Source organism: Plodia interpunctella, chromosome 6 (assembly GCF_027563975.2).
Source record: "Plodia interpunctella isolate USDA-ARS_2022_Savannah chromosome 6, ilPloInte3.2, whole genome shotgun sequence".
Taxonomy (NCBI): Eukaryota; Metazoa; Arthropoda; class Insecta; order Lepidoptera; family Pyralidae; genus Plodia; species Plodia interpunctella.
Genome location: NC_071299.1, coordinates 9,269,177 through 9,285,035, shown reverse-complemented (window position 1 = coordinate 9,285,035; position 15,859 = coordinate 9,269,177). Strand labels below are relative to the sequence as shown.

Here is a 15,859-nt window from a genome sequence, read left to right as displayed (position 1 = left end):
TTCATGGTCAATAATATGGAATAATAATAATGGACTGATTCACATTAAAGCTGCAATTACAGTATGCGAAGATCAGGTATTTAATTATACGTCCCATTAGATGAAATAACTTATCTATGATAATGTTAAAGCCATAATGAAGGTTGATTTTACGATTTTTTTTGCTACATTCTGTTCTCATTTTAATCGGTACTTCTACTTATATAATACATACTTCGAATTTATTAATTAGTAAATGCGCGATTTAACCACCGGACCAATTCAGATTAAATTTGGAATAGGTATAGTTAATAACTCAAAGTATTACGTGGGTAAGTAGCTAGTTTCCCTTTAGAATAATCAAATACTATCCAATTCGTGAATGTCTTTGAAATGGGACAACACTCTCGTTCAAATTGATTAATGTTGAATGACTCACAACCTCATAACTTATATTCTAATTATGATTAAATTAATGTATAGACAGAATAATAGTATTTTAGATAGTGATTTATCAAACACGTAGGTACTAGGTCACCTTTAAATTGATATAGGTAATGTTAGAATAATAAGCGATTATCGATGCAGGAATTAATTTATTGATAGTGACGATAAAATTATTTCTGCCATTGTTATTTATACAATTAAGAATAGTATTTACTACATTGTTTACATTTATGAAAATATTTAAAAAACGTGCATTGAAACACACGTGACTTTCTAAATTTGATTTGTGGTTTCCTTGTCTTGCCTACTTTCACATAGATCCCTATGGATTGGACACATTGGAAGTATATATAATCTGTGGTCTAGCTCAGGTGTCAAACCATGGCCCGTGGGCTGTATGTGTTCGTGAAATTGCATTTTAGTAGGTGGTCAGGCCGTGTCTATGGAATCCGCTGTATACGATTTATAATAAGGCTATAATTTAACTATTGGAATCTAATTTAATAAACAATTATGGTAAATTGAATATTTGCATTTATTATTATTATATTTATTGAGTAATTACTTATACTATTTTATAGTGTAGATTAAAAACCTTGTGATGCTGGTAGTGTTACATAGATATATAAGTATGTAGACACGACACCGCTTACGTGAGTCTGGGATGTATCCTGCTATTTGAACCCTTCCGGTGTCACTCAACTAGTCAATAGAAGTTTTATTGTTATTGTCATCAGGCGCTAGATACCTCTCCTCACATGATAGATGCAGATCACGTTCTTATTCATAGGAGGGTAGAAAGAGCTAAACTGACACACACGCTAAACTGTATAACGTCTTCATTCTTATGGGGTACACTGAACAAAGAGTAGTGAGTTCTCGTTTAGCTGTTACCCTTACAACTCTTGACGACTTTAACAACAGGCTTAATGGTGGAATTATCGACAGTTTATGTTCACTAATGTGTAAGCTATTACGTGAAGGCCAGGATCCGCTTTCATACTTCTTCATCTCCATTCGAAATCATATTTTATGAAAATCAAAACGGAACAAATTACTTCTTATATATAAAACAAATATAGAACTAATTATTTAATATATTCGTCAATGTGCACAATATAGTCAATAGCTAAGCACAACCACATCCACTTCGCACAGTCTTCGGCATAAAGCCGTCAGACCATTCATAGCTGCTGGACCGTCATTTATAAAATGATATTTTGGTAACACAATTAGTTTCGTACTAACGAAACTACTTGTATTACCAAAAAAACTACTAAGTTTGCTCGCATCATCTTTTTCCAAAGATCCAGGATTCGACTAGAAATCAACATATGCGGGACATCATTCTTTATTATGAATATTTTAATGTTTATAACCCCCAAGAGTTACTTTTCTCTATCCAGGGCTGCGCTGGCGTTTCTTGTATGGTCTCGCCAACTTGAATGATAGAATTTAATTATCTTTTGAATACAAACTGACAACTTCACTGAATTTATTTCCATGTGACCTGCTAATTGTTCTTCTCTGTCAACTCTTCGTTTTTCTTAATTTCCACGTCTTCTTGGCTGTTTTGAACAGATTGATGTCTCTGTCTATAGTCTACAAATAGTATCCACCTGTAATAAGAAATGAATTAAATAATATCAAAAAGCTACCTATGCAGTTGTGATCTAGATAATCTAATCATTGGTCTAATAGTGTTGCAGGCTTTGTTTAGGATCTTTATCATCATTAGTATTTCCATTGGCCAATTTATTGTGGTCTTTTGTAGTGCAGTAATAACTACCTAGCCTAAAAACCACAGAGGCCCCGGATTCGATTCTCGGTCAGTCAAGTCGGAAAATTATCTTATATCTCTATAGAATGATCTGGTTCTTGGATGTAGATAGTCACATAAATACACACTCATATTATCTATTCAAATGTTAAACTTTGAGTTAGTATCTTAGAAGGACACTTACTTGGCTAGCTCTGTGTAAATTCCACCCTATAAATTAAATTACGGTCATTAATTGGTAAGTGATCATCACAGCCTATCAACGCCTGCTTCAACAGGGGTGTCACACGTGAGTTGCCTACATTGAGGCACAGGATAAAGATCCTATGTGGCAAAAGTGCATACAACCCTGCAATTACAACGGCTGGCAAATGCAATCATTGCTGTTTGGTGGCAGAGTGATCAGAGTGAGGTACAGACGACCTTTGTACGAATGTCTACCTCTGGTAAACAGCATATTGCAACAGCATTGGCTGTAGAAACAATTGATGAGAATGAATTTCTGTCAAAATATAGAAGCTTCTTACATTAACATTGCGATAACTGGTAAAGTCATCACTGCGCTAAAGATGTAGACTGTTCCTGTGAATTTGTTGACGGTGTGTGAGTAGATCGTGGAGTATGTAGGGTCAAACATCAAGGCTCCAAGCGTCTCCACCAAACTGAACAGCGAGTTCATCTTGCCTGTGAACGTAATGAATTTATTGGTGGAACTAAGTAATCCCTGATTAATTGATCGAATATAGTTGACTTAATATATTGAAGTAGCCCACATGCTTGAGTACCTAGTAGGGTCGAACTTTGACTGAAGTATCTCATTTGGTAAGAACCTAGGTAGGGTTGATCTTGTGCTTGTGGGCTCCTTAGTCTAAGTAAATTATTTTCAAGTTCCCATTCCAGATTAAGATCAGCAGTATCGTTTTCAGCCCAAATTAACCCGCTACGGGGCATCGTCCTCCCTTTTCTATATCACTCACATGTTCACTATAAATGACCAAGGCCTTGGTTATTTATAGGTCAGCTAGATTCTCATAATTTGGTTATCGTGTTTAATATCTCTATATGTTTTTATCAGCACTCGGTCACTAATCATTTAACGTGTTTATTTTTGTATACTATTTGACTATGTACTTTATACTTTGTTATACTATTATAGGTCACAAAAATGTAAAAAAACAAAAATGGTATGCCCTTCTAGCGTGATAGGAACTAACACTGTTTAAATGAATTTCTTTTCAGCAGTGATCGTTTCGAAATGTTAGTAGTTTGTAGCTTTTGAGAAATAACTATTTAATATAAAAGAGCCTGTGAAGATCTAATTTGTGAATAAATTGTTTGAATTTGAATTTAAAACCTATGTCGTTTTCATATGGCCAGTTGCAGTTTGCTCAAAGTTCACCAAATTGGTGGGGGCGCGAACTCTTATATGACTTATTTTTTGTGTGTTTTATATATAAGTAGGTGGTATTACCTGACTCTTCGTTTGGAACCAGTTTTGAAGCTAACGACCTCAATGAAGTGAACGTAGTGGCATTTAGGATTTCCACTATAGGCACTGAAAATAAAAATAAATTGAAGGTGCAGGTTGGATGTTTATTTCAGTAATTTTTTTTTACATAATTTATTTCCTTTTTGACTTGGGACAAAAATAATTTTTTGTATGTATATTTGTTTGTAACGCGATACACTTTTCGAACCGTTGGGTGTGATTTTAATAAAATTTAAAAGGTATGTAGGATCTGCCAATTTTAAATTTATTCGTTTTTGAAATATCAAAAAAAAAGGTAAAAAATTATGGTGTTCACGAGGTCTAAGTTCGCGGCGAACAACTAAGTAGTATTTCCTTATTGTGACTTTGTTTATCATTACTTTTGATGTATATAAAGATTTTATATACTAATTTATTTATCTTGGAGCATTTTAACTAAGAAGATGTGGAAAGTTGTAAAGAAAAATAACAATTTCCTACTATGAATATACACATAACAATTAATAGATTAATTCGAGCTCCCGCGTTGTATCGATTTAACATCGGTAATGATGACGAAGTAAAAATTAAGTTATAAATGTTATCAAATTTCGCATCACTGATAATGAAAAATGTTGACAGATTTTTAAATCGGTCATTAAATGTTTTAAAAATTTCACATATGTTACGTACCCAGATACATTTGTACGTCCGTCTGTACGAACGCGATATAAACCGACCCGACCAGCTTACTGACAACGGAGATCAGGCAAAGATTAGAATCGTGGTAACCCAGGCGCTTGCTGAACACGCTGATTGAAAACAATGCTCCTGTAATGACAGATATAATTAATGTTGACTGATTTTATGACATCAATTGGGACACATTAGACAAATACGACGGCACAGTTTGAAAACAATAAACAGCTCTATATTATCGTATTAGGGATGTTGACTGTTTTTGGTTTCCTTTTTCATAATGTTCAGTCATACATGTGGCCGGAGTTTACTATGTATATATAATTTTTTCCTTTTTATTTTAATACTAGTGGCCCCTCTCGTATCCTCACGGACATGGGTTTTTTTGTGTGGCGTTAAATGCCACAAAATTGCGTTAAATGAAAAAATGTAATTCTTACTAATATTATAATTGCGAAAATTTAGGTATGAGGATGTGTGTATGTACGTATGTTTGTTTGTTATTCATTCATGCAAAATCTACTGGACCAATTGTTATGAAATTTGATATAAGGTAGAATATAACCTGAAACAACACATATAGGGTACTTTTTATCCTGACATTCCCACAGGAGCGAAGCCCCGGGGCGCAGCTGGTTTTTTATAAAATTTGTTTTCATTATAGGTATGTTTATCTGTCTCCCAAAGATTTACGAGAATACACGAACAAAACACTATTTGGCATTATGTTTGGATTCTGCCATTCATTCGGTCATCGTATATGTAGGTATGCACTGTTAGTCTTCGTCATTTTATTTAGATCTGTACCACATTGTAAAAAAATGTAAACGAATGTTTTTGCAAATAAATAATAAATAATTTTGGTCTTTGTTAGTCCTATGTAGACTTTAGAAGATATGGATACGATTCTTCTAATAATATATTGTTTAAATCTACAACACATTGTATTTATATTGTATATACTTTCAAAGACATTCTTATTCTCAAAGCGTATCTTCGTGACATGAGAAGAATTTGATTTTTAACATATTCTGTGTGATAAATAAGATTATGTTAAAAAGTGTGTAAATATTTATTCGAAAATTATACGGGTAAATTTGAACGCGAGTCAAATTTAATATATAATATTTTATTCAAATTAAGTTTCATTCAAACTGCACGACTTGCATCAAATCTGACATCCGTGGCGACACACTCGATAAGACGGATTTTGTACCTGTATACATGATTTATTAAATCATAAATAATCTTAAGTATATAATTTTGTATTTGATTATAATAAAAGGACGCATATTCCGTAGATTGAATTACAAGATGTGTCAAAAATTGTACATTACAAGATCTGTCATAACATATAGTATTTTTAATCTAGGGTATATCCTCCCGTGGATGTGGCGAATCGAGACGAGGCGAATAAGGGACACAAAGCTTTGGCAACTAATAGGCAACAATAGCATCCCCAAGAAGGGTTAGCATCAGACAGGAGGTCAGTTGTAAAATCACAGCCAAGTCGTTAAAATTTTAAGGTTTCTTTTTATGTTGACCTTGGGCTTCGCGGCGTCATAGCCCCGAATGAAATTGGGGACACGTGAAGACGAGTGAGAGAGTGGCATTATCACGTCTATTTTCCATTTGGGTAGGCAGAAACTAGAGATTTCCACAATTTAGTTTCTCTATACTCATCACTTTTTTCAGTATTTAGTATTATAAAAGGTATTAATATGTTACAAATAAAGAAAAAAACAATATTTTTACTACTCACCTATAGAATGCATAATTATGCTATAAGTGGAATACATACTGTATTTCAAAGCATCCCATCTCAAACGGTATCTCACGTACATGTAAGTTATTATTCTTTCACCTGTAACATATACAAAGTTGAGGGATTTGTGACATTAGAAAAAAAAATTCTTCGGTGATAAAAAACTGAACACAACTACCATTAAAACAATTAGAACCATTAAAACAATAAAGATTTCGTAATTTTTTTTTAACAAGCTTCAATTATTTCTTGCAACATACCTAATAACGAAGAGTTTCGTTATAAGTAAATTCGAGCCGAAAAAACGTATCTAGTTGTTATGTTTTTCGGGTCGAATTTAGCAATTCAGTTTTGAAGCAGACGACAACCTGAACCGCTGCTTTTTTGTATGCACCATTAGTTTGGAATAATGCATCGTTATAATATGGTTGATCAGATGGTGAACCCAGGACTCGCTCCTGACCATAACGGTTTACTGCACAGATATGATTTGTCAGGCACTTTTCGAATGATAATAACATTGAACTGAAGATATTTATTAAAAGCATGTCTTAAAAATGTAATTTTAGTAAAAAATGCATACCCCTTGGTTGTATACAAAAAAATTCCGATCTCTATGTGATTATTGTATTATGTATTGCTGCATGAATACAAATAAATTTATCTACTTCGTTTTTAGTCTAAAGATATCACAACCAAAAATAGGTCTAATAACAGACCACTATTAAGATAAAGTTTGAATACATCATTAAAATAATTTCGACAAGAATGACATGACTCTCATGTACCTTACCGTGATTAGGTCCGTATATAATTGTAACAATCGCCAATGTCACTATAATTTTCTTTCTGAAATTTCCTTCTCTCTTTTTGAATGCGACTGCTATGGTTTCTTTGACCATACTTGTCAAATCTTTAAATGTCGGCGGGTTTTTCTGAAAGTAAAGAAATGTATGAAATGAAAAAAAAAACCGGTATTGGATTGGAAATGCCACCCAATAATACTAACTTAAAAAAGTGATTTATTTTACTTGATTTGGCATGAAGATATAGAAAAAGACAAAGGTTCAGGTCAAACAGAAGATGCTAGTGAATTTGATAATGAATTGAAAGAAAACGAAAAAAACGAAGATAAATATAGTATATACTTTACCTTTTCAGTATCAGTAGTACTAGGTTTCGAATTACTCTTTAACCGTTTTAGGGCATATATTATATTTGCTATATAGATAACACTTGACAAAAAGAAAATTCCATAATAACCCCACAATTTTAACAAAATTCCACTCAGTGCCGTTCCTAAAGGTACTCCGGCTGTCATACACAAATTCGCTAGGCCCACTCTAAAAGTTCTTGACTCTTCTGTTGTTATATCACTGATGTAACTGAATACTCCTAGATACACCATCACCCAACCTCCAGTGATTGCTGGAAATATAGACTCCAAAAACATAGTAACTTCAACAGACACTTCCCTAAAGTAAAAAGTACTTAAAATATTACTCAAAGCTACAAACAATTCTCCAAATAATGGCATCAGAATGCACAGTTTTCTATTCCCCGTTCTATCACTCCAAGCCCCCATAAATATTACAAGCAACGTTGGTATAGCTGTCTGTATGATGCTCCTCCATGATTCGATTTCAGATATAATCCTTTGAACATCTCCTTCGTAATGGGATAGGCTATAATTATCTCTTTTTTCAACTAAAGCATCACAAATTTCGTCTCCCAAATCCAGTTTTACTCTGCAAGCTTTGTCTAAGTTGAGATTTTGGATCGCTAATCTTGAAAGCATTGATGGTATAATTAAGCCGGCTAATACAGGTTCCACCGTTATATTAGTTTTGATGTATCTGATGTGTTCAGATAACGTCTTTTTTGTTTTTTTTGCTGCATCTTCCTTCAATGGTTCTTCTTCCGGAGACAGTTTCTTCTCATTGGCAGACATGTCGACGCCGTTGAATTGTCTGATAAACTAACGCTGACATAAACTGCTTCTTCGAAGTGTATTGTTAGGGTTCCCTAACTGATTGAGGAAATCCTTGTTGAGATATCAAATGCAGCAGAATTACTTCAAAAAATATAATTACATTATATGTTTACAATTTAACATAGTGAATTAAGAATTGGCGTGTACATGTTTTTAGAATTAGAGGTTTGGATGTTGATGGTTATAAAAAAATCTGAAATTAGTACGACACACAGCCTCGGGTAGTTGGAATACAATAACTTTTTAAATGTCATGTTTTCTACATTTATATTTTTAAATGGAACACTATTACGTTCGTCTTATCATTGTTCAACATTAATTAGATAATTCCTATTTGTCCAGAGTGCGTACTTGCCCCTGTGTAGTTGATAATTGTATTTGTCAAACTTATTTTTATTTGTATAGAGATTAGTTTCCACCGCACTTGTGAATCGCACTGAAGGGATTCACATGATTTATTGTTATATTAATGCACATTTGAAACGTATTACACAATTATTTAACAAGTCAAAGATAATGGAAGTTTTGACAAAATACAATAATAATTTGATATTGTTAAGATGACGTTGCCTGTTATCCATAAGATTCTTAAGACAAAATACAAAATCTATCGCCTAAATTACATATTTTTTTTATAATATTTAAGAAATATACTTATCTCAAAAATAAAATCGAACTTATTTTGGGGAAAATTGAGTAGTGATGATAAAATTAGTTATAAGATATTTAATTAAAATGTTCTGTACGTATTAAAATAAATGAAAATGTATAGGGCAAGTAGCGCGAGTCAACTTTGACATTAACTATAAACTGCCGCCGCGCGCCGCTGACTTCTGCGCAGGTTTAAATTAATGTCGAAAGTTGACTGGTGCAACCTGTGGGTGCAACCCACTTTTAATTATTTTTTGTTAATTTAATTTAGGAATTAATGTGGGGTATAATGTCTGCGTCTATACGAATTTTCCAAGGGAGGCATTGAGATTAAAACCAAAACATTGCTTAAAATAATTTACTTTAATTTGAGAAGATAATATATAAACATGTATTTGAAAGTTGTGGATTAGAAAGCTTCTTATAAAACCGGACTATTTGGAACTATTAGGTACCAGTTTTAGTACATACTATGTAGTCAAATATTTATTAAAAAAAAATAGACTAGTTAATTGGCAATCAGATTGAAAGGGTACTCACGTCCAATCCCAAGTACGAAAATTAAATTCATTTGTTGTTTATTTTCAAATATTTGTAATACAAACAATAAGAGTGGGTTGCACCTTAAACTTTGACGTTAACTTTAACGTGCGTAGAAAAACGCAAAGTACACCATTTTGTCCACACGTCAACGGCGCGCCGCCAGTTAAAAATTATCGTCAAACTCGACGGTGCAACTCACCCTAAATGGGATATTTAATTCAATGTTGGGATTGTTCACATTAAATAACTGCTTATTATATTAAAAAGCTTAGAAACAGCTTAATCTGGTAGATCAATTTCAATGCTACTAAAAAAAAATTCATCTTTATTTTCTGAAGCGCTATTTTTTTCTAGTTTTTCCAGCTCCTTCTGCGATTCTTCAGCTTTACCGGATTTTTCTTTGCGTACAGTACTTCTGTGCTCCATGAAAAACCACCTGTATATAAAAAAAATAGGTATATACAGTTTTGACGATGCACGTTGCAAATATTATGGGAACAAATTTCTTGTTAAATTGACTACATTAAGACACAATAAAAGAAATACAAGTGTGCGGGGATTTGTTGTTTTCTCGTCCCGTATTCTCAAAGGAATTGAACAACGGGGCAAAGATATTTCTCTATCATATTCTCACGAATTAGTCTATATATTTTGAAGATTTGACTGTGTTTGTACAACCTGTTGCCCGGCTGACGTCTACCATCTTTGGGAATGCTATTGATTCTTATTTATAAGCAGTAAATGTTGTTATTACCTATCTATTATCCCTTGCCTTGTACGATATCTTTGGTAGTGGTCCTGTATACACAGGACATTACGATAAAAAATAGGATAGGATAGGATTTAAAAAAATCCCAAAACACAGATCTGTCTACTTTGGGAAATTTTACACGCAAACTATGTGTACGTTTGCCAATAATTTCAGCAAATAGGAATAGTTCCCTGCTGTCCCGGGGCAGGTTGTTTTCGAGATACAGACTCGCGTCTAGTTCGGAGACAGTCTCGGGCTGGGTCGGCATAGGGGCTGTTAATTACATTTTTGTAAATCGTAGATGTAAGGCAATTGTAATTTTTTTTTTATTATTGTCTAAATAAATTATTATTATTATTGTTATTGGGCAAAAACCACACGTCACTCTCAAGGCGCAGTATCTGAAAAAGTGATGGTTTTCTCAACGATCCGAATTACTTCAAAAATGTTCAATCAAAAAAATAACACATTTGAAAAAAACGTACACAAAAATCAAAATAGGTGGTATTGTTAGAACTGTACTCATATAGTACATGACGCTGGCATCAGTTTTTACTGTCCACTTGTATACACTGGAGTATATAGGGCCGAATACCATGGAAGTCAGGATTTCCATTAAATTGAACAGTGAGGTCATTTTACCTGTAAAAAAAATTTATTAGAATATCTAGTAAGATACACATGGTGCCATGGAACATGAACAGGGCATGTCTTTAATCATTATTATTTTGGATAATCTGAGCTGAGCACGATAAAAAGTGCTTAAACATAATGGCATGACGTAGGCTTTACCTTAAAAAATAATTTGTTAAATAACAAAACACCTACAACACTTTTTAACGCTATGAATACATCTTCTCGTCCAGCAAACCCCATCATGAAAATAATTTTTTTTTATAAAGTAAAAAAGTATTGTGCAAATAGAAGCTGGTTTTATGGCCTTTTCAATGATGTGACAAGTTTTTCTAAGGAATAGCGATTTCAATTACCTAGAGGTATAAACTTTTTCGATATTAAAAACAAAAATAATATTTGTCATTTGAGCGATATCCCGGTTGCCTCCACCACCATCGAGTGTTGGAGCTCAGGGTACGTTTTCCAACTTCTTCTCCACTTCGCACAATCTTTGGGATCCTACGTTGTCAAATGCTCGCATATCATCACAGCACTTGCAGATTACAGAGAGAGAGATAGCAACATTCATACCAGCTCTATACTAATTCCATTAAAAAAATGGAAAATGGTCGGCTCTGTTTGTTTGATTATAATCAGTAATATAATAATATACAAAAATAAATACAAGGAACGTTTCTACACGTTCATTCGTATAACGGCGGACTTATTCAATGCAGGGATCTGTGACAGAGACATATAGTTGTTTATTAGTTAGTTGACATATAGTTGTTTATATTATATAATGAGTAAACTATTTACCTAGTTCATCTTTCGTGACAAGTTTAGACGAGATAGAACGGAGAGCAGTGAAGGACGTTGCATTGAATGACTCAATTATTACAGCTGTAACAAATTAAGAAAGATTTAATCTGTTATTGTGAAATAATGTATTATTTATTAAACTTATTTATACATCAACAAAAATGAAAAGAAATACAAAACGCCATCTTTCTCAGTCAATTATTCCTCAAACCTCAATTAATATAAAATGCGCTGTTTGTCCATGGTCCCCAAAGCGATGAAATGTACACTAACAATTCCGCATAAATGGAGAAATGATTTTAACTTGCCCCGAGCTAAACGCTTTAATTTTGCCCCGACATGCCTCTAAAACCTTGGGAGTTTCTTGGACTGTAATTCTTTTTAGGTTGACAATCCGTTTCTTAATTCGTTTTTTGATGTTTAATTGATTTTTGCACTTTTGCTACTTCCTTGCACAATGTACATAGTGTGACTTTGCTTTTTACATCTCACCATCGAGTCGATTCGCAGTGAAACACAGCTGACCAGTCACAGTGCGCCATTGTGACGCAACGGCAGCCACACCGCAATCTGATTGGTTCGTCGAATCGACCCGATAGTGAGTAGTGAAATGCAAACTCGTACTTTGCCCTCAAGTCTGGGAGCGAAAGAAAAACGTAGAAAGTGCTAGCTGACGTTTAGACAAAGAGGCGGACTTTACGTTTTTCTGCGCAGGTTAAACTTGATTGGTGCAATCTACTCTTTGGGAAAATTGCAAGAATACAAATACTTGACGAAGTCCCAGTTTCATTTAAAGTTCCCTAATTATTTAAATATGTATATAACTGTAACTAAATTGTGGTAGCCGTAAAAGTCATATCACATGCCATTTGGAGCCTTATTAATCAAGATTTAAGATAACAAACCAATGTACATCTCCATAGAGTTCCTGGCAAAGCCGGTGCAGACTCCACCGATGATCTTACTGGTGGTGGATATTAAGCCCAGTACAGAATCGTGCCATTTAAGTCGACGGCTGAAAACACTGATTGAGATTAAAGCACCTGCAATGACAAAATAAATAAAACTTAAAGGTGAGACAAAATGGTGTATTTTGCATATTTGTACGCACGTTAAAGGTAACAATTAGATATCCCCTTAAGGCGAAAGTGCATACAATCTGGACTCCACCTGATTGCGGCGACCGCATACCGTACGCTACTTTTTTAGCCGGTGGCACTTAGGTCCTATTGATATTGAAAATATATTAATCTCACCAAGAGCATGGGTCAGGATGTGGCAGGTGCTAAACAAACTGTACATGACGGCGTCCCAGTTGAAACGGTAGCGGGTGAACAAATAGCGCATTGTGAACTCCCCTGAAATTGTTCAGAAACGAATTAATAAAATAAAAAGAATTAAAGAAATCAAAAGACTGGAGATGCCTCCTTGTGAAGCACCACAAACCATAGCTTCTTTTGTGACTACCATAGATAAAATTAATTATTTATTTTACCTATGGTGACTAGGTTATTTATTTCCCTTTTTTTATTCCCGGGAGAATTCGAGTGACGTCACGAAGTCCGGAGTCAGCGTAAGAAATTAATTAGAAGAAGTTATATTACATATTTAATGTATTTAAGAATACTCTCCGAGTCAATCGATTTAAATTTCCTCAATTTCGTTTAAGATACCACACTCAATTTGATAAAAACTTCCACCCTCAACTATGACCTTTGCCATAAATTGACAACGCTCAAAATGTCATCATAATAGACTAGCGAAGGCGTTCGCGTAGGCGTGAAAAGGCAAAAAAACAAAGTCACTCTCGTATGTATAAATTATAAGTTGGATAGATTGTTTTGATAAAACATCATACTTATAACCCGGTTGAGCCTGGGGGTGTCTGAGGGTACCTATATCGAAAATTATTAATTTAATTATATAAATTAAAAAAAAAACATATTTTACCGTAAGTAGGTCCATAGATAAATCCAATACTAAGAAGAACCAGTATAGATTTGGTTCGTCTATGATTGGGCCCTTTTTTGAACGCCACTTCCAAAGTGTTCTTCACGTGTTGCAAATCGAAAAATGTCTTTAAAGAATTCCAGACTCCTTTTGGTTCATTCTGTAAAACATTATGCGAAACTAATAATTGTTAATCTTCAAATGACTATTAATTTTCCATAATTACGTATAAATAGAAGCACGCAAAACGGCCTCATAAACTTAAGATATCTGTAACTAGCTGCTCCCTGAGACTTTCGGAATAAAAAGTACCCTATGTGTTATTCCAAATTAGTTTCTACCCGTGTGCCAAATTTCATAATAATCGGTCCAGTAGATAATGCGTGAAGAGCTAACAAACAAACTTTACTTACGCATTTATAATATTAGTTGGGATGGGAAAGTTGGGATATTACGTTATACTCGTTTTTGCCTGCGGTTTTGCCTGCGTGAATTTCCCACAGAAACTATACTTTTTTCGTTTATAACGCCCATTTCCGTACTTCTATTTAAAATAATGTATCTATGCCAAATTTCAAAATAGATTTGATGACTAGATGGAGCCTAAAGACGTCAGAAACAAAACAATTAAGATTTATATATTTTATATAATATGAAATTATTATTATATTTTAGAATTAGTCATTGCGTTTTTTTATTACGATACTTTTTAATTAAGATACGTTTAAGTAGTTATTTAGTTTTTAGGCGTTGAAGATATTACAAATTAACAAAAAATTAAATAGTATTCTTCTTACCTGAACACTATCCTTTTCATTATTTCCTTCGGGATCTGTGATATAAAAATAACCGTAGGCAATACTACATCCATACAACACAGAACTTATCGAAAATACTCCATAGTAACCAATTTTTTCCAACAAGATCCCACTAAGAGCGGCCCCTATCGGACCACCGGCTGTGAGGCAAAGGTTGGCAACACCAACCCGGAAAGTTCTAGATTCTTCACTCGATATGTCACTAATATAACTAAACGCGCCCATATACGTAGCTGCCCAACTTCCAGTAATAGCTGGGAAAAGTGCTTCAAAAAACATCGTTACCTCAACCGGTAATTCGTAAAAAAAGTAAGCATTTAGTATATTGCTAACACACGCCAACAACTCGCCAAATATAGGTAAGAGAATACATAATTTCCGCTTCTTGGTCCTGTCACTCCATGCACCCAAAAACAGTATTAGAAAACTCGGTATAGCTGTTAGTAAAACGTTCTTCCAGCTTTCCATAGCGGCTATTAGCTCCTGGACTTCCAATTCCTCATTGATGTATTTATTTCCTTGTCTAGCCAGTAATGCATTGCAAACTTCTTCACCGAAGTTTTTATTTACTCTACATGCTTTGTCTAGGTTCAGATTCTGTGTTGCCAACCTTGAAATGGTTCCAGGGATTACGTAGCAAGTTAAAACTGGTTCTAAAGTTATGTTCTCCTTCACATATTGGATTTTCTCCTTCCATGTCTTTTCTTTTAGTTCAATTGTTTGCGTTTTGCTTGTTTTTAATGGTTCTTCCTCAACAGTTCCCATAGTGGATTCAAAAAGTATACTGAATAATTTGTATGTAAGAAACTTCTTGTTCTTGATCAAAGTTTATCAATCAAATATTAGTTCAACAAAAGGTAGACAGATAGTAGTTTAATTGTGTATCTTTATCAGCTCCGGTAGACTTGTTTAAATATTGGATTTTCAAAATATTTGCACAAGTAGAAGTACAGTACATTGCAAAAATTATGATAAATAAATATTGTATATTTAATAGCTTTTCAGATACCATAATTCTCATATGGTTTCATTCAACCTCTTTACTAACAGTTTTGTCTCGAACTAGTAATTTTGATATGTTTTCTTTGTTCGTTCAGGAAAAATATTTTTTTAAGGCACAATAAAATTATGATATGCTTAATGATAAGAATAAAAACTGTTTATCACGTTCGTGAAAGAACTGGAAAGAAAGACACCGTATTTTATATAATACAAGCGGCCCATCCCAGTTTCGCTCGAGTAAAAACATAATAAATTATACCCCTAAACCTCAGGTATCACTCTATCTATTGGTGAAAAGCGCATGAAAATCCGAGCAATAGTATTTGAGTTTATCGCGAACAGACAGCCAGGCGCGGTAGAGGACTTTGTAAGGATAATATTTAGTAAACCGTAAAATAACACCTTGTAGAGAAAAGCTACAGGCAATAGATAGTTGTTTACAAAATAGATTGCGCCAGACAGGAAAGTGTTTTCGAGCCAGCGTTCCAAGCGAGCTAAGGAGTAACCTATTTCACATACGAGCTTATTACGGCAAACAGAGTATGTTTACCATCTTTGACAATATTTTATGCAGTT

At 33.9% G+C, this 15,859-nt stretch overlaps 2 protein-coding genes across 3 annotated transcripts; both read right to left on the bottom strand.

The window, feature by feature from the left end:
- Nucleotides 1–540: 540 nt before the first annotated feature.
- Nucleotides 541–8,366, bottom strand: LOC128670961 (proton-coupled folate transporter-like). 2 transcript variants are annotated; one of them, XM_053747003.1, is made up of 7 exons: nt 7,292–8,365; nt 6,932–7,073; nt 6,136–6,237; nt 4,368–4,505; nt 3,678–3,761; nt 2,734–2,890; nt 541–2,045 (listed from the first exon to the last, which is right to left on the bottom strand). In XM_053747003.1, exons 1-7 carry the CDS (start codon nt 8,087–8,089, stop codon nt 1,940–1,942), a joined length of 1,527 nt encoding a protein of 508 aa, XP_053602978.1. In that variant the 5' UTR covers nt 8,090–8,365; the 3' UTR covers nt 541–1,939. The 2 variants fall into 2 exon arrangements, with proteins under 2 accessions (XP_053602978.1, XP_053602979.1); XM_053747004.1 differs by lacking the exon at nt 541–2,045 and adding an exon at nt 2,064–2,416 and having other exon boundaries at nt 7,292–8,366.
- Nucleotides 8,367–9,120: 754 nt separating this feature from the next.
- LOC128670975 (proton-coupled folate transporter-like) lies at nt 9,121–15,117 on the bottom strand. Its single transcript, XM_053747029.2, has 7 exons — nt 14,261–15,117; nt 13,464–13,623; nt 12,770–12,871; nt 12,419–12,556; nt 11,511–11,594; nt 10,562–10,718; nt 9,121–9,761 (listed from the first exon to the last, which is right to left on the bottom strand). Exons 1-7 carry the CDS (start codon nt 15,044–15,046, stop codon nt 9,605–9,607), a joined length of 1,584 nt encoding a protein of 527 aa, XP_053603004.1. The 5' UTR covers nt 15,047–15,117; the 3' UTR covers nt 9,121–9,604.
- Between the last annotated feature and the right edge of the window lie 742 nt (nt 15,118–15,859).

What these genes read in the sequence shown, in the direction of transcription:
- LOC128670961 (XM_053747003.1), bottom strand. Translation starts at nt 8,089, where the DNA reads ATGTCTGCCAATGAGAAGAAACTGTCTCCGGAAGAAGAACCATTGAAG. An exon ending in TATATACGGACCTAATCACG is followed by an intron (nt 6,238 to 6,931) that starts GTAAGGTACATG and finishes TATATGTTACAG; the next exon opens with GTGAAAGAATAATAACTTAC. An exon ending in GGACGTACAAATGTATCTGG is followed by an intron (nt 3,762 to 4,367) that starts GTACGTAACATA and finishes TTTTATTTTCAG; the next exon opens with TGCCTATAGTGGAAATCCTA.
- LOC128670975 (XM_053747029.2), bottom strand. Translation starts at nt 15,046, where the DNA reads ATGGGAACTGTTGAGGAAGAACCATTAAAAACAAGCAAAACGCAAACA. An exon ending in TATCTATGGACCTACTTACG is followed by an intron (nt 12,872 to 13,463) that starts GTAAAATATGTT and finishes GAACAATTTCAG; the next exon opens with GGGAGTTCACAATGCGCTAT. An exon ending in CTCTATGGAGATGTACATTG is followed by an intron (nt 11,595 to 12,418) that starts GTTTGTTATCTT and finishes AATTTGTTACAG; the next exon opens with CTGTAATAATTGAGTCATTC.